Source organism: Dermacentor andersoni, chromosome 2 (genome assembly GCF_023375885.2).
Source record: "Dermacentor andersoni chromosome 2, qqDerAnde1_hic_scaffold, whole genome shotgun sequence".
Taxonomy (NCBI): domain Eukaryota; kingdom Metazoa; phylum Arthropoda; class Arachnida; order Ixodida; family Ixodidae; genus Dermacentor; species Dermacentor andersoni.
This window is the reverse complement of record NC_092815.1, coordinates 18,507,303-18,532,295: the sequence shown is the minus strand read 5'-3', so window position 1 is coordinate 18,532,295 and position 24,993 is coordinate 18,507,303. Positions and strand designations below refer to the sequence as shown.

General features: G+C 44.1%; 1 protein-coding gene across 4 annotated transcripts in view; it reads left to right on the top strand.

Annotated features, from left to right (window-relative positions):
- LOC126542836 (FERM, ARHGEF and pleckstrin domain-containing protein 2-like) overlaps positions 1-24,993 on the top strand; it is a 235,961-nt gene that overhangs the window by 33,236 nt on the left and 177,732 nt on the right. For all 4 annotated transcript variants that reach the window (XM_050189952.3, XM_050189951.3, XM_055077475.2 and 1 more), the window contains exons 3-5: positions 6,986-7,090; positions 17,113-17,237; positions 23,764-23,861. In XM_050189952.3, coding sequence (XP_050045909.2) covers positions 6,986-7,090; positions 17,113-17,237; positions 23,764-23,861 — 328 coding nt within the window. The remainder of the gene's footprint in view (positions 1-6,985; positions 7,091-17,112; positions 17,238-23,763; positions 23,862-24,993) is intronic.

Here is a 24,993-nt window from a genome sequence, read left to right as displayed (position 1 = left end):
CACCATTTGGGCTGCAGGATACCTTCCAACTGCATGGAAAGAAGCCATTGTGGTTCCTGTTTTGAAACAAGGCAAAGATCCTTCCTCAGTGGCAAGTTACCGCCCGATAGCCCTCACACGTTGCCTTTGTAAGGTATTTGAAAAAATGATTAATCGGCGACTCATCCATTTCCTTGAACAGAGAAAAATGCTTGATCCCTATCAGTGTGGCTTCAGGGAAGGGCGCTCCACAACTGATCACCTTGTACGTATTGAAGCAAACATCCGTGACGCATTTGTACACAAAGTTTTTCCTGTCCATATTCCTCGATATGGAGAAGGCATACGACACAATGTGGCGCTACGGAATCTTGAGAGACCTGTCAGAAATGGGAATCCATGGTAATATGCTAATCCTAATAGAAAACTATTTGTCCACTCGCACCTTCCGGGTAAACGTCTGCAATGTCCTCTCACGTCCTTTTACACAAGAAACTGGTGTACCCCAAGGACGCGTGCTCAGCTGCACGCTTTTTATCGTGAAGATGAACGCGCTTCGCGCTTCATTACCACCGGCCGTCTTTTACTCTGTCTACGTGGATGACATTCAAATAGTTGTCAAATCTTGTAACCTCGCAGTCTGCGAGAGACAGGTACAGCATGGCCTGAACAAAGTGTCAATGTGGGCAGACAAAAATGGATTTAAGATCAATCCTAACAAAAGTTCTTGTGTTCTTTTTACAAGAAAAAGAGGCCTGATCCCAGATCCTTGCTTAGAACTATGTGGACAACAGATACCTGTAAACAAAGAACACAAATTTCTAGGTATTATACTTGACCATAGACTCACTTTCGTCCCCCACATTAAACATCTTAAAGAAATATGTCTGAAAACAATTAACCTAATGAAACTTCTATCCCAGACTACGTGGGGTAGTGACAGGAAGTGCTTATTGTATCTTTATAAGAGCTTGATTCGGTCACGATTAGATTATGGCGCCGTGATCTATGATTCTGCCACCCCGAGTGCGCTAAAGATGCTAGACCCTGTTCACCATCTAGGTATCCGCTTAGCCACGGGCGCTTTCAGGACAAGTCCCGTTGAAAGTTTATATGCAGAATCGAATGAGTGGTCACTTCATCTCCAGAGAACATACATCAGCCAAACATATTTTCTGAAAGTCCTCTCTAATCCTGAACATCCGTGTTATAATACCGTTAACGAGATGACATGTGCTACACTCTTTCATAATCGTCCCTCCGTAAGACAGCCTTTCTCGCTGCGTGTGAGGGAGCTTAGTCATGAAATGCATGTTCCACTCCTTGAGCTTCGCCTAATGCATCCAGCCATACTGCTACCTCCTTGGGAGTGGCAGCTGATACAGTGCGATATATCTTTCATGCAAGTTACAAAACACGCTCCAGAGATTGAAATCCACATGCATTTCCGGGAACTCCAGCACAAACACTCCTGCAGAGAGTTCTACACAGACGCATCGAAGTCACACGACGGGGTGTCCTACGCAGCCGTCGGTCCATCCTTCTCGGAAACCGATGTACTGCATCCGGAAACTAGTATCTTTACGGCTGAGGCCTACGCACTATTGTCGGCTGTGAAGCATATCAGGAAATCAAAACTCCAGAAATCAGTCATATATACGGACTACCTTAGTGTTGTGAAGGCCTTGATGTCATTCTCTAACCACAAAAATCCAGTAATTAATGAACTCTATTACGTTCTGTGTAAAGCGTATATAGGTAACCAGCATGTCATCATATGCTGGGTGCCAGGTCATAGGGGCATCGAAGGTAATGTTCTGGCGGACCAGATGGCCACGTCAGTTGCATCGCATTCTGCTAATCCCACCGCTGCAGTTCCTGTCACAGATCTGAAGCCCTTCTTACGGAGGAAACTACGGAACCACTGGCAACGCCTATGGGACGCGGAAACAAATAATAAGCTCCACGTGATAAAGCCACTGTTAGGATTCTGGCCCTCTGTAACAAAATCACGCCGAGCAGATGTCCTATTCTGTCGTCTCAGAATAGGACACACATTTGGCACCCATAATTTTCTACTCACCAGAAATGACCCTCCAACCTGCGGTAGATGCGAGGAGAGGCTTACCGTCCTCCACGTCCTCCTGGAGTGCCGGAAAGCCGAGTCTGAGAGAAAGAAACATTTTCCCTTGGCATACTGGCAGCACATTCCCCTTCATCCAGTAATGTTACTCGGCCCAGAACCTCTATTTGACACCAACGCAGTCCAAAGTTATCTAAAAGATGTTGTGTTGCATGCTGTTAGTCCCACATGCTCGTAGCGTTTCCTCTCTTCAGAGGATGGCGCTGTGATAGTTCTTTCGTATAGCACGTGCCTCTAGGCCCTTGTGTTTCAAGGGCTCTGGCGAGGCAACAGTGCTCCAGGTATTTGTACCATCTCATATATTTTCTATTCTGCGTCATTCTTTTACGATGGATTTTAATGTTCATAGTATTCGTTATTTGTCATCGACATAATCTTATTACAGAAAGATTTTATGCACTATACAGCGACTATTTTTAAGGCCCCTTTACAGCCACGCCACACCAACTTCATAGATCTCATACCTACATTGCAAACTCATCACCGCAGACCTGGCACTCTTTGGCCATATCTGGCCCTTGCGCCAATAAAAACTATACATTCATTCAAGCATGACAGAGGCGTAGTTAGCGCCATTGCCGACAGCGGCGAATCCTTTAAATGAAAAATAGCGGCATCGAATCGCAGGGAAGCCTGATAGCAAACGTCGAAGCAGCTAGGCCTAACGGCAGCACAAAATGACTACAACTGCCAGTGGATTCGTGTATGAGTGTGCTGGTTTGATATCTGGTTTGAGAGTGCACTGCGAGATAATATTTCAGATGTGAGGGCTTCAGTTTGCGCCATTTAAGACCTGTGGTCACAGCAAAAAGTCCGAAAGATCGGACAACGAAGGGTCTCAATGTCCGAAATTTCAAGTGTCCTGATACATTGGCCCTATAGGGTACACGGTGGTGCCGCCAAGACGTCTGAATTATCAGGCTTGTCCGAAAAATCGGGTGTATAAAAAAACAGTTGTCTGTATTAACATAGCTCTGGCCATGGAAGTACATATAATTTAGTTTTTTGTGCATAGGTGTTGCCAGTTTGATCTGTACACCACACAGAGGACATGCAGAAGTTCACGGCACCAGTGTTGCCTGTGATCAGTTCAATGTTGCATTGTATGCTAATGCCCTTCTTGCTGCTTTCGCTACCTGTACACTGTGGCACAGAGCAGGACAGGGTGCCTAGTCCCAAAAAGAATGCCGCTCTGTGAGCAGTTAATCCTACTAGAGCAGCCATCTTTACCGTCCAATATGAAGCAAGCATTTTGTGATGCCTCATTACGCATTTCATTGTGCTAGCAGTTTCCTGAGGAAGTGGGTTGCGCGTGTGGATTTACACCATCAGTGCAAAGTGGCACTCATAGAAGTAGGGGAATAGGGCTTGTGTAGTGTGGCAGCTGTGTCATCATTTATAGTGCGAGTGTGCACACACACACAGCACCACCACCACCACCATTATCTTAGTGGCTATATTCAAGGAGTGCAGTGAAGCCCACTTGTGCATAGCACATTCTTGCGCACATAGCACATTCTTTGATTGTTAGAATTCTTCTGTCTGCTATTGTCATGTGCTTTCTTAAAGGGGCCCTGTGATGCAGATTATGCCTGTAATTTTTATTCCATGTTTGCTTACTACAGGACTTGATGCTTTAGTGGCTGTGACAATGCCGAAAACAGAGCATTTAATATTTTAAAGGACCACTAAAGAGAAACCAGAATCAGTTTAAATTAATGAAATATTCTTGGAAAACTCTACTTTTGTTGATTTTGTGGTAATAGGTTGATTATTGGAAGAGAAAATTCCAATGAAATTGTCATTTTTCAATTTTGTGCCGCAATGACAGGGCCGGTATGTCACTGTGACGTTTCACTTTGCAAAGTACCTTTTAGAGCGCAGCTTTCTGGCACCCATTCCTGCGTTTTGCATTGCCGTCGAGCCTTGCCGACATCCCTCGCCGTAACCAGCTCCGTAGCCGGGGCGAGCTCTAGCTGCACATGCTCCTGGCTCTTGTGCACGGCGCGAGCCTTGCTCAGGACGCACAAGGTGCACAGGGTGCTCGCGGCACTCATGGCGCACGGGGGTGGCATTGGAGGAAGAGCAAAGAGAGCCTTCCTCCAATGCCACCCCTGTGCGGCGGCAATCAGAGTGCCGGCTCGGTGGTGGCTGATCTCGATGATGTGCTGCTGCAGAAGCTGAAACGCATAGCTGGCGCCATTCGCCACTGCGTGTACCCCTTCCCCCCTCCCCCCCCCCATCTCCTTGTGGTGGCGACTGCGCAAGAGCATGCTGTGTTCTCCGGTTGTCGAAGCGCCGGCTTGGTATCAGCGGATCACGGTGCGCGCTTCCCAAGCTGAAACGCAGAGCCACCTTCAGTTGACTCACTAGCAACATCAGCAGCGTCAGTCAGTCGCTGCCATCTCTTCGCCGTGCACCGTTAATATGCGCTTTCGCACTGCCTCCCGTGACCTCCTGATAAGCGAGGCAGTTGCGCCAAGCTATGCTCAGTCTGCGGCAGCTGGTGCGAAATGTCCCGCACGGGGCGAATTGTTCAAGGCTCACATTCGGTTTAGCTGAAACGGCTCAAGAGCTGCGCTCAAATTTCGCATTAGGAAGTAACGTAATTGTCGGCAATTCTTTTTTTGCATTTTGGCTGCTGTTCAGTAAAAGTTCCTGAAACTTCATAACTTCAGTCTTTGGCTCTCTTAAAACAATGTAGTCCATTTTATTGATAAAAATTTAACAAGGCCTAAGCAGATGGAATTAAAATTCATGACTTCATGGTGAGCTGGTGCGGAAATGTAAAGGTGTTGTCGCCACCAGTCTTTCATTTTTGCATCTTTTCTAGCTTACCAAGCATCTTGCAGTAAGAGTGGCTTTTTTGGTATTGTGGAAGGGCAATTTATTAACACAGCTCAAACCATTTTTCTCTTCAGTGTCCCTTCAATTTGCTCCAGAACACAGTTTCTGTGCCGACTGCAGCCTCCCACGCCAGCAATTTCGGCATTAGATGCGAGGCAGAAGGCATGTGACACGTAGGTCTCATGCTGTTAATTTTGATTGGTTTGGCGTGGAGACCATACTGTACAGGTTAATGTTGAGCATGTAGTCATGACTTCTTGACAAAAGTTTGTTTTAAGCTTTTTAGAACTACAAAAAGGTCTCGCTTGTGTGCAGTTTAAATGACAAATGTTTACAACAGACAATAAGTGTGCTATCCAATGGCTTACAGAAATCACGCTCTTAATGTTGCGTCGCATCAGGCTTGGGGGCAATTCAGGCTCTTCCAAAGGTGTTTCATCTTATAGGACGACATATAGCTTCTCGTTTTCTTGCAGCGTCTTACATGCCACTTCCATTATACAAGAGAAACTCATTAGAGTATGTTGGCCTGTCCATAGACATATTACAGTTTACATAGTGCCAACTGACTTAAGACATAGACATACGCTGCAGAAATGGTGGTACCGTCTTTTGATACCAATGTCAACTAGAGCAAGCTATAATTATGGCTGAGGTGTCGGCAGCAACAGTCAGTAAAGTACACTACATGTTTTTAAATTTTTATCTATGAGGACAATGACTCAACGCAAACATTTCTTAAGTGTTGTGGTTGAATGAAATGTCGCAAGATGTAGCTTCTAGCACTGTGCTCATGTGTCACACATGTAGCAGATGTAACCACAGTAATGATATCTGTCACAAATTGGGCTGTGGGTTGTAGGAAGGTCACAGTGGGACAACTGCTTCTGCCACGTAGACGTAAGTCATGTTTTGGAAGCAGTATAAGTCTTTCCTGGGTGAGTGAAATGTGAAAGGGTATGCCTTTTTTTTTAATGCTGTGAACTTTCATTTTGAATTTGTAATTGAATAACTTTTGTTTGCCAGTGTCAATTTTCATAATTACTTTTGCATTCACCTCAGGACCTTTGCAAGAAATCCATTGTGGGACAACACTTAGCAGTTAAAATAAGGCTGCAGGGCCTCTTTAAAGGCGCCCTGAAACACTTCTTGAATATAGTAAGAAAAAGTTGATGATCTGTCTGAGAGGCTGCTGTGAACATGTGAGCCAAATATTGCTGCCCGGCATGCAGCAGAAGATTTACAATCTCGTGTCAAAAACAGTGAAGGGTTGCTTGTTCTCACTTCTGCAATGCTGTCATGCAGCGTCATCGAAAGCAGCTGGCCCACCAATGCTATTGATGATTTTGTGATCACAAGAGCATTCTCAGTAATACATAACTGCTAATTCTGAATTGAATAAATGAAAAATATATATGTCTGCAATCTCAAAAAGACAGAAAATTGATTTCATCTTTGCACTGCGTGTGTAGCTGCCTCCGAGATAGATGGCAGTGGTGTTCTGCGACGAGCCCTTTCGGCACCACGAAACTCAACTTTGGCCAGAACATCTCCCTCTTGGCTTCTCTGCTGTGTAGCTTCCAGCGCGCTTGTGGAGGCAAAAAGAGAGAGAAAGCCAGGTATCATTGCGATAACTTCACTTATAGTTGAAGAAATAAAAAAAATGTTTACAACATGAGACTTGTGAGATGTCCTTTAATAGTGCGGCTATATTATGATTAGTTAGAAAAGTGTTTCAGGGCACTTTTAGGTAGAACAGAAAAATGTTTGCTTGTCTGTCAAAATAAACTGCCCAATTGTGATAAATCTAACCTGTGTTGCAATGTTGCAACTATGACTATGTTGCTACACAGTGTGAGTGTTTAAACATACACTTTTAAAACACAGATTGTCAGACACTGATAGTCGTGCTCCTTTCAATATGTTGTTTGCAATTTTGGGTTCTAAAACTGTTCATTTGTACATTCATAATCTATGTAGCTGTTGTGAGATGAATAAACTGTCCTTTGTTTTCAGTACAAGGCGGCCGGGCGTGTTCTGTTTGACCAAGTCTGCCGAGTCATCAACCTGCTTGAAGTGGACTACTTTGGCCTGGAGTACGCTGATAGCAATGGGACCAAGGCAAGCCATTTTTTCCACTGCATTCATCAACTTAACAAGTTGCTAGCATCTTCTGGCTTTTCATGCCCTGTACCTGTGTCTCTTGTCATTAGATGTTATGATACAGGACAGGAAGTGTTTTAGAACACAGCAATGCATATCAAGTTAGGGAGTTTCACATTGGACTACAAACTTTGCTATGACTGCATGCCTTTACCTCAAGTGAGAAGAAATGTTATGTTATGGGGAAGGAGTAAAATCTCTTTTCTCTTACACACTTGCACATATGTGGGTTTGTTATTTGGAACAAAGCACATCAAACACGAATGCAGACATACAAATTATGTTTATTGCTCCGTGTGCACAATACTGGTATACCAGTGAAGTGCAGGGCTTACTTTCTCAAATTGACTGCACATGAAAATGTTCGACACATTATGTAGGGGTACTAAGCTTGTGTGTTCTTATGTGAGTCCTTGAGCGTTTGTCGGTAGGGTCCTGCAAACTGAAGTGTGCAAAAGTAATATTGTGTTTTTCTATGCCAGTGCTGTGTTTTGAAACCAAGTACAGTCAAAACCACTTATAACGATCCCAGCTATAATGATTTATTGGTTATAACGACCACATTTCAGTGCATTTCCGATTTTATGACCCTGCCTATTGAAACTGCATCCAGCTATAACAAACATATTTTAAATCGTCGTGCTGTTACAACAAACACTTCAAACCTGGTCATGGTTAAAGAGAGGGCACACGTGGAGTACCAAAGCATAGAAGCGTGACCAAACTGCGCGCATGGCAGCGCGTGCCCTGCTCCAATCGAACTGTGACAATGATACGGCCTTCAAGATGAGCGAACGACAGCTGTGTGTGAATTTCAGAAGCTGCGAAGAAGGTCGCACACTTTCTAGGCATGGTATGCCTCCAAGGTGGAGGCGTACAGCATCTACACCATAAACATGGCACGTACCGGTGCATGTACCGGTGCGATATCAACTGGCGCATGTACAGGTGCAATATCAGATGCTACGATGGTGTCACTCTCGTTTTTGCACAATCCATGCGGCCCCTCGTGCATTACGCCTGTTTCAACATTATGGAACAACCATCTATGTCCCTCCACTATGGGAACCATGACCCCTTGGGTGTTCCTGTCGATGTGGCCTGAGTTGGCGAGAATGCTGCACCATGTGCTGCCGCCATGCAATGTCATAATGGCTTGGCAGTTACTACATTATTATCAGGAGATCATGGTTTGGCGGCGCTTCATTTGCGTGTTGCCGATTGCTAATAACAGTTTACAGTGATGTATTGACTTTCAAACATTGTATTTCTTTTTGCCCAAATCGACATTGATAACATAATAATACGGTTCTTGCATGGCTGACATGCAGTCGTAATGCCAAGACCAAGTATGCCGAGTCATCAACCTGCTTGTAGTGGACTACTTTGCCATTAATTTTTCTCACGAAATCAGATGTCGATTTCAAGTGGCAAGTGCTGCAAGCTGAAGCATTCCAAGAGCTTAAAGAGACACTAAAGGCAAATACCAAGTTGACGTGGATTGTTTAAATACCATTCCAGAAACCTTGCAACACTTGTTTCATGCCAAGAAATTACTTTATGAGAAAATTGCATCTGCATGGTCCGAATACCTTTATCGCAATTCAAATTTCCTGCCGCCCACCCAGGGAGTGGTTATGTTGCATACACCATCACCGCTCTTTGCAGCCATCGGTGAGTAAAACGGCGCTCGACAGACGGTGGTAGGGTTTTTTTTAACAAAACACAAACGCATAGCCATGGAGAATCCGAGCCAAGGCAGACAGGTGAATTCGCTGCTGCAGCTGCTTCTGATCAAGTGGCGTAGATCGTTCCGGCATCCTGCGACATCACATGTACGTTGAATTTTCTGCTACTTGCAGTTTGTGCGCGAGCCAGCCAAACTAGCGCAGCCTTACGCGATGGTCAAACTACTGAAACAAGAAAGTGTGGTTGGTGCAGAGTCGAGAGGAAACTAAACCTTTCAATCGCCCATGTCGGTGTCAAGGGTAAAGTCTCCTTTTTCCTTTTTCCTTTTTCTTTTTTCTGAAAATGAAACAGAACTGGACAACCAGCATTTTCTTTTGGCTTATAATGCAATACAATTTTATAACGAGTGCTTGAGTACTATTGACAGAATTTATATGAGGAGTGCCTTCATCATTGGGCAAGTGCTTGAATGACCTGGGGGAGTCTCTAATTGTGTGTTGCATTTACCTCAATTTCGCGGTTCTCGAATAGTCTGGAAATACTCAGGGAATTTGTGCTTCTATCAGGAAAAATGAGCAGTATTTTTGTTTAAAGGGGACGATAGTTGTGGTAATGCTGGCTCATGTAAACAGAGAGGAATCGTAACGAATCCTCTTTGACACCACGTCGTTCACTGGAGGAGCTGCCAGTGTACAGTCAACGACTGACTTCCCGAATGCCCGATAATTCGAACGGCTTTGCGGCACCACCATGTACCTCATAAAGTCAATGTATAAAAACGTTTGAAATTTCGGACGCAAGAACCCTTCGCCGTCCGATTTTCCGGAACTTTTGCCATGACCACAGGTCATAAGTGACATTAATCAACACCACCACCACCGTTGCCATTTTGATTACCTTGCTGGCTCGAACCGGTGCTCTCGCGCGCAGATACGCTGGAAGTCGTACCCACTACTGCGTCAACGCTAGGCCTAGCTGCTTCGACGTTCGCAATTAAGCTTCTTACCATTCTGCGCTGTGTTTTTCATTGAAAGAATTCGCTGCTGTAAGCAATGGCACTGACTCCGCCTTTGTGGTTCTCGCGACCAGCTTAGAAGCTCGGAAAGCACGACGCGTTGCATAATGCCGGTTCTCGAAGGTAAGCTTCGCCTCAATACAGCAGTGTTACGTGTTGAAGCATACGCAAAAGTATTGCGGTGAAGCATAAGTGTGGGAAGGGGGCAATTGTCACAAGACACAGTATGTATTTACCACATGTATTCATATACACGCGTTCGCCTGCCATCTCCTGTCACAGTACAAGCATCTATATGCCTAATTAGTGCAGGCCTAATAACTGGCAGGCCTTCAGAGCTTTTTCGGATGTGCCTGTGGCGATTTGAGCCCTTGAGGGCAGTAAAAGACATGCATTCATTTTTTCGAACTGCCTGATTTTTCAGATGTTTTCGTGGCCCCTAGGGAGTCCGAAAAATCCGACGTTGACTGTACAACTGACTAAGAGGATGCTTTAAATGGTCCGTGGTGCAAACGCACGGTGGAAGGATGAGAACAGAAATGATTTACGCATTGAGGAATGAACGGGAAACGAAGTATGCCACCGCTTCTTTGAAGGAGCTTGAGCTCAAACAACAAAGTGTTGGCTGACGCCGAGATGCAGGTGTCCCTCATTCCAAACCAAGATAAAACAGTGAAATGCAACACTGAGGCGTTGTGTGCAGACTGAGAATATGTCTGGACAGTTGAGGCTGTCTTACCAACTGTTGAGAGAGAATTTCAGTTGTGACAAAGTTCAGGTCTCATACCAATGAGCTTGCTATCAGGTGATAGAAATAGTCATATTTGAAAAGATTTGCTTCTGTATGCATCTCCTTTTGATTTGTATTTGGGAATGTTCAACTCGATTTGCAATGGGTTTTACCATTTTTTCGAAGATGTTTTATTTGCTGTACATTTTAATAACCCGACCCTTCTGTTTTCTTTCTGAATGATATAAACAGTACTCTTTACTATTCAAACTTGATTAAGGCATTTTTTATTTTTTAGCATGCTTACTAGAGAGTGACACCATCAGGCGACATGGTGTCAGCCCCCGTCTCTTGACATAAAACAAAGTTCTGTGTCACTCAGGGAATTTCGCAAAGGCACTCATGGAAAACCTGGAAAACTCAGGGAATTAGGAAATGTCGACTTGGCAGACACCCCGTTTTCGAAAAAATGATTAATTGCAGACTCATACATTTTTTTGAACTCAACAATATGCTTGATCCTGTCTACGTAGACGATATACAAATAGGTTTCAAATCCTGCAACCTTACAGTATGTGAGAGACAGGTACAACAGGAATTAAACAAGGTGTCCAAGTGGGCAGACCAAAATGGATTTAAAATCAACCCCCCAAAAAGTTCTTGTGTTCTCTTTACAAGAAAGAGAGGCCTGATTCCAGATTCCAACAACAAATTCCTGACAACAAATTCCTGTCAACAAAGAGCACAAATTTCTAGGTGTTATACTTGACTCCAGGCTTACTTTCATTTCACACATAAAATGTTTTAAAGCAAAATGTCTAAAAACAATGAACTTACTTAAAATCCTATCCCACACAACATGGGGTAGTGACAGGAAGTGTTTGCTGAATCTTTACAGGAGCCTAGTTCGATCACGACTAGACTATGGTGCCATAGTATATCACTCTGCCGCATCGAGCATGCTAAAGATGTTAGACCACCCCATTCATCATCTGGGTATCCACCTGGCCACTGGCGCATTTAGAACAAGCCCTGTCGAAAGTCTATATATAGAGTCAGATGAGTGGTCACTCCATCTTCAGAGAACATACATCAGCTTCACCTATTTTCTCGAAGTGCACTCTAATAAGGAACATCCGTGTTTCACAACCGTTAACGACTTGACGTGTGAAACATTTTTTCGTAATAGACCGTCTATGAGACTTCTTTGTCACTGCGTGCAAGAGAACTTGGTGAGGAAATGGATGTCCCAGTTCTCGAGCATCACCTAATGCCTATTACCGCCCTGGGAGTGGCAGGTGATAGACTGTGATGTATCCTTTGTAGAGGTCGTAAAGCACGCACCTGACCTTGAAGTCGCTATGCATTTCCATGAACTTCAATCGAAGTACTCCTGCTCTGAATTCTATACAGACGCGTCAAAATCACATGCTGGCGTATCTTATGCTGCTGTTGGTCCCTCTTTTTCTAAATCTGATGTATTGAACCCGCAAACAAGTATCTTCACTGCAGAAGCCTATGCAGTACTGTCTGCAGTAAAACGTATAAAGAAATTAAAACTCGACAGAGCAATAGTATTCACAAACTTGTTAAGCAAAAGCATACAAATCCTGTTTTCATTGAACTTTACTCACTATTATGCAATATTTATCTATCACATAGACATGTAGCAGTATGCTGGGTACCTGGCCGTAGAGGCATCGAGGGCAGTGTACTAGCTAATAAAATGGCCACATCACTCATATCACTAGCTATTATTCCTACGACTGCTGTCCCTGTCACAGATCTGAAACCTTTCTTACAAAAGAAACTGCGAAAACACTAGCAACACATGTGGAATGCAGAAATAAATAATAAACTGCATGCTGTAAAGCCACAGTTAGGTTTCTGGCCCTCCCCAACAAAACCGCGGTGAACAGATGTCCTATTTTGTTGTCTCAGAATGGGGCACACATTAGGTATCCACAATTTTCTGCTTACTGGAAATGAACCTCCAACCTGTGGTCGGTGTGGTGAAGGGCTGACCGTCCTCCACGTCCCCTTGGAGTGCCGGAAAGCCAAATATAAGAGAAAAAAACATTTTCCTCTTGCATATCATTATTGCATCTCTCTTCACTCGGCTATGTTTCTTGGTAAAGAACCGTTTAACACCAAAGCAGTCCTCAGTTTCTTAAATGATGTTGTCCTACATGCTATAAGCCCATTAAATTCATAGCGCATCCTCTTTTGAGAGGATGCCACTGTGATACAGTTGTTTTGTGTAGCACATGCCTCCAGGCCCTTGTGTCTCAAGGGCTCTAACGAGGCAGTGGTGCACTAGTCAATATTAGCATCCTACATATTTTGTATATCGTATCACTATTTCGCAATGCACCTTAATGCTCATAGTACACGTCATTTGTCATCGCCATAATTTTATTACACATAGACTTTATGCACTTTAGAGCGACCATTTTTAAGGCCCCTTTACAGCCACGTCACATCAACTTCATAGAAGTCATAACTCCACTGCAAACTCATCAATACTGGCTTGGTGCTCTTTGGCCATACCTGACCCTTGTGCCACTAAACACCACACATTCATTCATTCATTCATTGGACTGTCAGCGACACAAGATGCCTATAACAAGGCCAGCAAGCTTGCTAGAGCCAATCGAGCCTCCTTGTTGACTGTTCCAACAAATTGGGATGGACCCTTTGGGACCCTTTTTGGTGTCAACATCTGGTAATAAGTGGATTGTCATGGCTACTGATTACTCGCTACGTCGAAACGAAAGCCCTTCCTAAAGGTAGTGCAGCTGAAGAGGTGAAAATCTTCATAGAGAATATCCTGCTATGAGACGGTGCCCTGGAAGTGCTCATCACTGACTGAGGAACAGCTTTTACAGTGGAGCTCACCCAAATGATTCAGCAACACAGCTGTACAAGCAACAGGAGGACAACTGCCTACCACCTGCAGACGAATGGTCTTACGGAGAAGCTGAACAAGACCCTCGCTGACATGTTTGATATGTATGCCGATGTTGAAAACAAGACGTGGGATGCCGTCCTTCCATACGTAATCTTCGCTAATGGCGCATTCACACTGAAACATTCAGTGTCTGGAGCAGTGCGGAACCCAGTTCGGCAACGGCGACACCTACCGGAATAGCCCCTTCCGCACTAATTGCTCCTGGACCGATTTTTGTGGCAGCTGCTGCCGGATTCTCTCACCGTGGACCAATCGGAGCATATCTCAGCAATTCAAAAGATGGCAGCCAAGCCCAACGCTCTCATCATATCGCAGTCTTCGAACATGTCACGACATTGGAAGTGCTTATCAAATTGGTGCGTAACCGCCCTGTCCTTTTCGACAAGTACCATGCGAAACACAAGGACTAAGCGACCTGACAAGGTGGCGTGACCAAGCTATGCGCGCTCTTGCAAAGCAGGATGAACCCACCAACGCCGGTGGCCTTGCCTCTTTGGCGAATGATTCTGCGTGTCGGGCATCGCCAGATAGGTGCTTGCCAGCAGGCCTAGCAATGCTGCTTCTTCTTGCTCAGGGTTTATTGTTGTTGCAAGCAGTGATGAAGCGGCCAAAATAAAAACACGCGAAATCTACCCGAGCGGAGATAACTGTGCGGTTTCTATAGGGTATACTAGCAAAGGGGAGCGGGTCCGCGGCAGGCTCTCCACTGAGGATTTTTTTATTAAAAAATTAGTGGCGCCGCTGTCGCCTTCCCCTGAATGAGCTGCTCCGCACGCCAATCGGACGCAGTCGTGTCGACAACCCTACTGCAGCTGCATGGAGCTTTGACAGGCGTTTCACTCTGCTGCATCTAGTTCTGATACTCTGTGGCGGAAACAGTGATTTTCTTCCCCGCCGACCTGCAGTCAATAAAATGGAGAAAGTGCGACGAAAACAATGCTAACGACATGACAATGATGGTGCGTCGAGCAGACGACAGCCACTCAGCTCGTGAACTCACTTCAGCCAATGGGTGCTGCCGAAACAGGCGAAGCTTCAGGAGAAGGTGACTGCAGCGCCGCCGCAATTTCAGCGTTTTTTGCAACATCCTCGGCACTTACCAAACCATCCGCTGGACCCACTTCCCCATTCCAGTGCCCTCTAGTTTCGTGTCGCGGGAACATCCGGGATATACCGCGCATGTCTGGAGGTGAGCGTCCTACATGGCAGATGGCTCTGTATCGCATTCCGGCGGCATGGTGGGCAAGCAGTGTGCATGACGTGAATTTTGGCGGCAGGAGAATTCCGTTCGCTTTAGACGCCGGATTCCCCAGTGTGAACGTGCCATAACAATACGACTGTGCAAGAAACAATGCGCATGACACCATTCAAGCTGGTTTATGGAAAGATCAAGGTGACAACGCTTGACACTATGCTACCACATGTCACCAACAATGACAACTGCGACGTAGTCGCCTATCTCCAGCACGCTGAAAAAGTCCTACAGCTCGCCTGCCTATGCATCAAGAGCCAGCAGAGGACCAACAGCTGGCACTACAATCTTCGATGGCACCACGTGGAGTACCAGCCAGGCCACCGTGTTTGGGTTTGAACTCTGATACGCTGACTAGGACTTGGGGCGAAACTTTTGCGATGTGTTTTGGACCCTACAAGATCATGCGACGTATTGCCACACTGGCCTGTGACGTCATGCCAGACGGCATTTTGAAGCCAGCAGCACTGCACATGGCCTGAAGTCGTCCATGTTGTGTGTCTCAAGCCTTTCTGCGCCTGCTGATGCATTTTGGGACTTTGTTTCTTTGTTGCTTTGTTATTGTTTTTCTTTAGTACAGGTACTCTTTTTTTCGCTCTTAGGTTTGTTTGGAGCATCCGGACGATGCTTTTTATAAAGGGGGCATTGACACATGTACTTGTTTATCTTCTCCATTGACAGCTTTTCACCGGCTAACAAATGTTAAACGTAAGCGCTCGGCACAGGGCACGCATGCGTGTATCAAAAGTTTCTCATATGTTATCAATAGTTCTATCTATTGTCTGTTGTTACTGAACCTTGTGTAATCTGATTGTATGTGCGACGTGAATTGTGTAGTACTTTCTGGAAGGCACGCGGGCATCAACAATTACGCTGGAACCTTCGACGAGTCATGTACTATACAAGCCAGCATGCTTGACCCGCTCATCAGATTTGGACAATCGCCGACTCTGCTTGCCACTATCCTGCTCCAAGTGTCACTTGCTTTTGTGAGAACAGGTTCGTCCAATAAAAAATTTTTTTTTGTGATTCACTGTTTTGCTACTGTGTTCTTCACCTTCACTACAATGTGACAATATGCATTTATGCCAATGAACTTGAAATCAGCTCCCTCTGTCATGTGTGTGTCATGTGGCAAAGCTAAATGTCAAGAGATAATAATTCTTTGGGGAAGACAAAATTTCGGGGGATGTGAGAGAAGTAAGCATCCCACTGAGCTTGACTATTGTAGCACGCCTGAAGTATGTATTGAAAAGACACAAAGTAAATTAAATAGACGTGATTGTTGAAACCACTGTAAATGCTGTCATAACCACATCAGCTAAATATGTGAGCATGGTATTGAGGCACCGCTTGTTCTGCACAGCATAGCACCATAGGCATTATACTGATACTCAGCACACATAGCGAATGATATGAGCAGCAAAATCACGGTGCTGGTGCTGTTTGTAGTGCTGAAGCCATTCTGGCACAGGTGTTTCAGTTCTAAGGCTCCAGATCTCAGTAGATAACACTTAGCAAAATGGTGGCACAGATAGGAAATTTACCCATTGGGATGGACCAAAAGCACATTGCAATGAGCATGACGTAGCGATTGCAAAAGTCACCGTCAAGTGTCACAGAACTTCATTCAGCCGCCATAGACATGCACAATAAGTCACAAAAATTTATGCATGTGTTGTGTATATGCACAAGTGAACAGACGTGGAATATGCAGCTTGTTAGGACTGGCACAGTGGATATCACTGATGTTCCCATTGGAAAAACAAAGATTTTGGTCTTTTATTGCTTATACACTGCAGCTGATTAGACTGTGAGAAGTTGAGTTTGACACATACGGTACAATCTCTAAGTTAAAAAAGAAATTTTTTTACTGGTCGTGCACACACAGGCCCTGACTAAGCTTAGTAATGAATGCCCAGGCTCAGCACCAGCTCGGTGATGTACGCTTGGGCGCGGCCTTGGTGTCATGGGCCCGGGCCAGGCCCGTGCTGTGCTCTAGCTTGCATCGCACTGCAATGGTTGTCGCTCATTTGCCCAACATGTGCTGCTTATTTTGAGACATTGATGGCCTACTTTTGATGGGCTCATTGCTAGGCATGGATATCCTTCTTAGATTTGATATCAGTAGCTTTGCTTATTGGGAAGGGTAAACTGTGGTGAATGAAAATGCACTGACACTCAAATTCATGCCATATAGAAAACATTTGTGTACGCTCAAAACGGAAAGGGCAGAGGTGTTTATGGTACCAACAAACTTTAGTGCATGCTAAAAACTGCATTCTGAATTTGGTGCATAACCTTTTTGTTTTTGTCATTGCAGTACTGGCTGGACAATGAGAAGCCCATGTGCCGCCAGATGGGCCTTTCTATGGTGTCACCTGTCATGTACTTTGCTGTCAAGTTTTATACGCCTGATCCATGTCAACTTGAAGAGGAGTTTACAAGGTGAGGTTTCAGTGACCTTACCAGTTTTTTCTTTTTTTTTTTTGTACTGCTAGCCCTAATAATAGAGCTTTTGGCTGAGTTGGGCGCTGTCCAGTAAAAATACAGTAAAATCTCGTTAATTTGACCTGTCTGCTCACATTAACCTTGTTAATTCAAATGTCTGCTCACGCTTGGCCGCGGCCACCCGCACAAGAAGTAAACTTTGGCCACCCTGCTTATCAGAATTGTATCCGTCAGGTCTTGCTAATTTTGACTAGTCTTGAACACTCAACTAGTCTCAAACCATGTGAAACCACAGACCATCAGACCACACGCACGCTTGCCAGCACATGCTCACTCCTGGTCGCTCCTGGTTAGACGTTTTGGCAGACTTCACTTTGTATTAAGCTATTCAAGCTGGTGCAGGACAAGGGCGGTCTTCATCACATTGCGTGGCCAGAGTGTAGCATATGAGCGCGAGTGTGCTCTCAAGCCCTGTTGTGCACAAAGCAAACATTGCACATGCGCACTACAGTTGCAAGTAGCTGCGGTCTGTTGCTTAGTGTAGATATCGTGACGAGTCTGCTGGCTGAGTGCACTGTGACTCGACGAGGTCAGACGTGTTTGGTACATCGTTAGTGCCAAAATCGGAAGTAGTGGCTTCTATATGAACATGCAAAATCAAATTTGAACTCCGCGCCACTGTGACAGGGACGGCCCGCTTCACGTAGCCTTCGCAGTGTAAGGCATTGAAGAAGGCTCCGCTTGCGAACGCCACGCTTGTCTCTTGGCTGAGATGTTCACAGCAGCATATGCTATCTGCAGACTGTGTTTTTTCACCAAGCCCGAGGGACAGTTTAGGACCCCTTTAATGACTATGTAGGTCATGTACAACTGCAAAACGTTAAGGAGGGACTCTGGTCTTGAAAACAAATTTTTCTGGTTCTGAAAACAAATCAATCTTTATGAAATTAAGCATACTTGTTCAGTTTTTCATGTCGATCTCAATTATTACTTAGTGTGAATATACAACCACTATCTCTCACCACATTACACTTGTCTAATTAGAGGCCTTGAAGTACAGCAACATTATTATACATAATTAGGACATAATGTATTACAGTCAGATCTTGGTATAATAAACATGAATATAATGAATTATCCGATGCATTCGACTTTTGTTAATTCGACCCTGATGGGACCAACAAAATTTATCAAATTATCTGGCAGGTCGAATTAAACAAGATGCAGAAAAAACGTCAAAACACACTGTTGATTCATTTTGCAGCACTATTTTCCGATTCTAACATGCCCCCGAATCAAATGTGCGCCCACTTTCTATGTGTCTAATGTAGAAAACTGATGTAGAGGTAACATTAAAGCTCTTAAACAAAGTAGAAATCTAATGTGTACCCTTTTATTTAGCAACAAAAATGGGCAAGGGTTTAATATGTGTTGCACAGTGGTGGCCAGTTTCCTAAAATCAGCTTTGTGGCATGGCTTTAATGTGTAAGCATTCTTAGGCGACTCACCCAGGAAATCTGTTCGTCGGTCTGTCGGTTTGTTTGTAATGGTGTAACACGACGTGCTCCATTAAAAATAAAACAATAAATTCAAAAGGAAGCATTCGAATAAAAACTCCACACTCGGAAGCTGAGTGTCTTACCCACTGGGCTTAACGCCCATGCTTGCAGAAGGTGAATATATCTGAAGCATATGAATATGCTGTACCATGTTGAAAGCAGGAGCCAACGTTTCGACAAGTGGACTTGTCTTCTTCAAGGTGATGTATGCTTTCCTCGCCACTGTATATATAATATCTTAAAAGGACGTCTTGTTGGGCGAGTTGGTCACAATTCATCTTGGGTACTAGGCGCGAAAACACACACGACACTAGGAAGGAGATGGGACAGAGCGCCTCTGTCCCGTCTCCTTCCTTGTGTCGTGTGTGTTTTCGCGCCTAGTACCCAAGATGGACTGTATATATAGGTGGGGTTCTTCTGAAGGGGAGAGGGTGTAAGGCAGATGGGTGCGGCAACGAGCGAAGGTGTGTTAGCGTGTCGAATTGAGAATAAAAGAGTGCTGTGCACAAGGCTAGGGTCCCGGCCGTCTGTCAATCACGTGTCAACGCCCGTGTGTCAATGGCGTGCACAGCAGCCCTCTATTACCTGTTTCACTGGTGGTCGTAGGCTGTCGTGTCTCTGAAAGAGATAATAGAAGGAACGGCAGAAACCGGAGCTCATAAAAAGAAAAGAAAGGAAAATACTGAAATGGTATAAATAAATAAATAAAGGGGGGGAAATGGAAAGAAGGAGGAAAAAAAGAAAAAAAATACACTAAGAAACCAAACTAAGTGTTGTTGCCTATAGCTTGAAATTTAGCATAGCGAATAGATTCTAAAGCTCAATTTGAAACGTTTGTCTATTGGTTTCAATGTCTTGAACTTATGGATAAGTTGTGATTCTCTGTATTTTCTTTCTCATTCAGAATGGAAATTTGACTGTAAGATGTAGAGTTTAAGTTAAGTTCATCTTAGTCAAATTTCCATTCTGAACGAGAAGGAAAATACAGAGAATCGTACCTTATCCCTAAGTTCAAGACATTGCAACCAATAGGCATAAACGTTTCAAAGGGAGCTTTAGAATCTGTTCGCTATGCTAAATTTCAAGCTATAGGCAACAACACTTAGTTTGGTTTCTTTGCGTACCCCCCTTTTTTATCTTTCTTTTTCCTTTTTCATTCTTCTTTCCATTTTTTCCCCCTTTATTTGTTTATACCATTTCAGTATTTTTCTTTTATTTTTTTTATGAGCACCGGTTTCTGTCGCTCCTTCTATTATCTCTTTCAGCGACACGATAGCCTATGACCACCAGTGAAACGGGTAATAGAAGGCTGCTGTGCACGCCATTGACACGCCGGCTGACACACGTGCGTTGACATGTGAGTGACAGACGGCTGGGTCCTTGGCCTTGTGCACAGCACCCCTTTATTCTCAATTCGACACGCGAACACACCTTCTCTCGTTGCCGCACTCATCCACTTTACACCCTCTCCCCTTTAGAAGAACCCCACCTATATATACTGTGGCGAGGAAAGCATATGTCGCCTTGAAGAAGACAAGTCCACTTGTCGAAACGTTGGCTCCTGCTTTCACGTTCTCGTTTTACTCATAGTCTTCAATTTCCATCTCCCACCTTCCCCGTGCTTTCCCTGTGGTACCATGTTGTATGTTGTTGTGCAACACCGGCAGGTAAGCAGTCAATGAGTTGATAAGGATAAGGAGTGATGAGGGGTTATATAGGTCTGATCGCGGTTGATAATGGTTCAACACGGATAGATAAGGTGCTAAAGAGTGATAAGGGCTTATAATGGTCGGAGCAATTCTGATGATGTTGACAAGAACAGATAGAGGTTGATAAGGGTCGTATCATGTCTGATAAGGACAGATAAGGGCTGGATCAATTCTGATAAGGTTGACGAAAATAGTTCTGCAGAAATTTGCAAGGTGGAGAGAGGTAATTAATAAAAGAAAAATGAGACATCCACCCATTCGTAGCAATTGCTACGAACGGGTGGATGTCTCATTTTCTCTTTATTAATTACTGATAAGGTTGATAATGACCGATAAAGTTGATAAGGGTGAGATCGTGTCTGATAAGATTGATAAGGGTGGGATTGAGTCTGATAGGGTTGATAATGACTGATAAGGGTTGGATGATGTCCGATAAAAACAGATAAGGGTTGATAAAGGCCAGGTTGAGTTCGATAAGGTTGATAATGACTGATAAAGGTTGATAAGGGTGTATACTGGTCAGATTAAGAGCAAGAACAGATTACAAGCCCAATAAAGCACACATTTAATCAACTGTCTACTGCTTTGCTAATCACGGTAAACAACATACGTTGCGCCGCGTCGTAAAAGTGGAGATGAGCAAGTGGCACAATGCTTATGCACACTTATGGTGTTTTTCACTGGTAGATCTGGAGCGGCTGCCAAAATTCTGGAGCGAGTGCTCGGATTTCACCAATCTGAATCTACCAGCGGAAGGCAAAAATGCTCTGCCATGGATCATAGCAGATGTCTGTGTGCACACGTCACACAAATTCGGGACAATTGAAATGTGGCTCATAGTATACAGTGCGCTTCGGCTGGGGAATTGTAGAAATTCATATTACCCCAAAATTTGTACCAGCTGTGATCATATCACCAAGTTTTCATTATTCTGGTAGAATAGGGTCAAATAAAATGGTGCAGAATGTCAAATCCAGTTGCCAACCAATTTTTCAGATGTCTGACTTTTCAGTCTTGCATGCTTATTGAAACTTCCCCGCAGTCTTGCCAGTGTATCAGTGTATAATGGCAACCGAAAATTAGGACACCGCATGGTGCTCCACTGAATATTTTTACATGATCTGTGCGCATGATGCTGTAAAAATGGCAGCTGTCAACAAAGTTGCTGCCATGTCGACTCAGCACCAAACTGCAACTTTGGTTGCCAACTATGATGGAGGTGGCACTGGTTTAGCCTAGTGGTCTAGGCAGTACAGTGGCGAAAAAAATTTGCCTACAGTCAGCAGAGTGGCTGGAGACAACTTGTCGTAGGAAGCGCTTTATCAATATATTCATACCGTTAGACCTTGTCAGCATTCAAGCACGGGATCATATGAACGGACTACACTGATGGCCGTTGTTCAGAAATTAGTCAAGAATTTGGTCAGTCACTGTACTTAGCAAGCGCTGCTTTAAATTCATGAACGAAAATTTTTTCCTCCATGTTGAAATAGCAGATTCTGGATGTGCGTGTATGTTCTGGCTTGGCTTGGTTGGACTGCAGCCAACAGGCCAGCGTGGAAATCTCATGCGATCACACCAATCACACAATTGTATATTAGCAATCTATCAATATGTTTGTATGTCATTTATTGTTGTCCCATGCCACATATCAGCACAAGTTTTGCTGGCCTGTTGGAGGCATTGCACTGTGTTTCTTTCTCATGGATGTGATCACAATTTTTCTTTTCGTTGATATCAGCATGTATGCTTATAGTAATGAATGTATGATATAATGAAGGTATTTTTGTTTTGGATGTGACCTCCTTATAATGAGATTTGACTGCATTTTATTTATTTACACAGTTCTCGAAGTACTCCTCTTCTATTATACTTGTGTGAATGCTGCAGTATGGTGGCCTATTCTGCTTAACCTGCAAGGAAGGAAAATTACTGTCTTGCTTCATGAAGGTTTGTGTTAGATGGTTATTGCATCAGTTATGTGAATCCATCTCTTCTCATGTTGAGAGCTGGCTAGGATCACCAATAAAACGTAAATTTTAGTGCTGTGCTATATCTTGTTTGCACCACTACCACATGACGCAGCTGTCTGATTATGTGCTTGTCTCAACATTATGCATGTCCTCTCAGTGTGTGCACTCAGGCTAGTGTACGGAATGTTTTATTTAATCATTAACAAAATATTAAGAAATCACTCATGGCATGTAGCACAATTCTACTTCTTGAGAAGAATTACTCTCAGTGGCCGACATTATTTGCACGAAAAGTCAAAATGAATGTCTGACTAATTAATTAATTAAGGTTTTGCTAATTACTATTTACACTAATTAATTTACAACACCTACTGCAGTTTATGAACTGCAGCCAGTGACATTGACCATTGTATCCACTTGGAAAGAATTATGAGGATTGCATCATTTTCGAGATATGCGTCCCCAAAGTTTACATCTAAATGTATTGGTATTCCACAAATTTTTTAGCTTCAGTGCCTAAAAAGGTGTTTGGTTGAAAGGTGGAACAACAGTGCATTTTTGCTGTAAGTTTGGCAACACTTATCCTAAAGCTGGTGCTAGTTTCAAAATTTGTTCCCAGTGGATGCACCTTGTGAAATTAGTGACTTGAATTCCTATATCGGATTATGTGTGCTAGAGCAATTAATTAAACAGGTAATTAGTGACATTCCGATAATTATTCAAATATACATTTTTATTTCCTGCGTGTACAGTATTTATTCAACTATCAAGTGGTCACAATTATAAGGCAAGGGTGCCAGTAGGGGGACCCAAGTGTCTATATCACCTTCTATTAGTCTATGCACACTGGTAGAAGGCAATATAGAGTAGCCGACAGATGATTTAAACTTGGCTGGAATTGCCCGAAATACTCAATTACTAACATAGAATGCGAATTTTGCCTTATGATGTGGCTTCGTGGCATTGCGGCATGCATTGCCATAAAGCCACACTATAAAGTGAAATGTTTGCTGCCGTGAAGCCACGGCTTAAAGCAAACATTTGTGTTCGAGGCTAAGGATTCTGGGGAAAAAAACCTGGCCGTATATTCGAATAAGTATTATATTGTCCACCTCTTTGAGTAATCCAGCTCAATGAGTAGATAGATTTCTGCTATATGCCACAGGTGATCTTTTTAAATTCTTTTACCATAAAAAAAAAAGCCACCAAGTATATGTGCATGTAAATACTATTTGCAGTCATTTGGTGCTAGCTGAGCAAGCAGCATATTTTTTCTGGCTAGGTACCTGTTCAGCCTGCAGATCAAGAGGGACCTGTCACAAGGTCTCCTTCAGTGTAGCGACCCCACTGCTGCACTGCTGGCCTCTTACATCGTCCAGGGTGAGCACACATCCTGTTCACATTGTTCAGCCTGCTGGCTCGAAACCAGCTGTCAGTGAGTGGACCAAGCCTGCGTAGTGGCTCGCATGTCATCTTGAATTTTTTCAGAAGCAGTGGCTTTAACAATGATAACCTTTTGTTTCACTTCCACATTATTTACCATATAAAGTAGTAGTGTGAATCTGCCTCTAGTCAAGAGGGGGCCTTGAGATAGCTTGTAGCTACGAAGGTTGTGACAAACTCAGAACCAACGCAGTGTCAGAATAGCTGTCTTTCCACTTGTTTGGAGTCCAGGACCTGTTTGTGAATGTTGGTATCTGTATACAAACAAAAGCTGCCATACCATTTCAGCTTAAAGGAGTACTGACACAAAAAAAAAATCCACGTGGTTTTTTCTGCTTTAATAAGTAGTTAATGACCCAATAATCACAGCGCGAAACCTCATTTACTTCAGAGCGCGACAGGTAATTATTTGCAGTCTTTTTTGTAGCGACCAGTCGAAGTTTCGGTTCCATAGAGCAACCAGACGGGACCAACGGGAATGTAAACAAAGTGGTCACGTGTTCGCAAAAAGCCATGATGTATGCTCTGACGCGCAGCCAGCGTGCGCGACCAACTTGCTGAATGTTGTCGTGCGACTGCCGCATCGGTCGGACGACCGCAGCCAATGACAGCGCCGGTAGCGTGAACGCCATGGCCACGTGGTAGACCCGGCGGGGTGGGGCCGGCGAGCGGGCACCTCGCCGCTCCGATCATGTCTGGTTTTTTTTCTCTCCCTGGTCGAAACGCGGGCCTCTTTTGCCGCTGACGGCGGCATATAAATGGGCTACAATTTGTTTCTGACACGAAATAACTTCTACAATAAAGTGACCTCGAAAGAGTGCGAGTTATAAAACGTTGTGCGAAATAGTAAATCGTTGGTGTGATTTCTACTCGGACACGGTAAGCGCAGACGCGCCAGCAATCGTCTGTACACGAAGCGGCTCGCCTGAATGGCCTGTTTGCTCATCGCTACTAATGGCACCGGGAAAACTAACCGTATTTTCACTTAAGAGAAACATAAATGTTCAGGCATTGATTGTGCTGGCAAATTTAGGCGCTTTATTACGAGCTGCGGACGCATCGCAAGGAC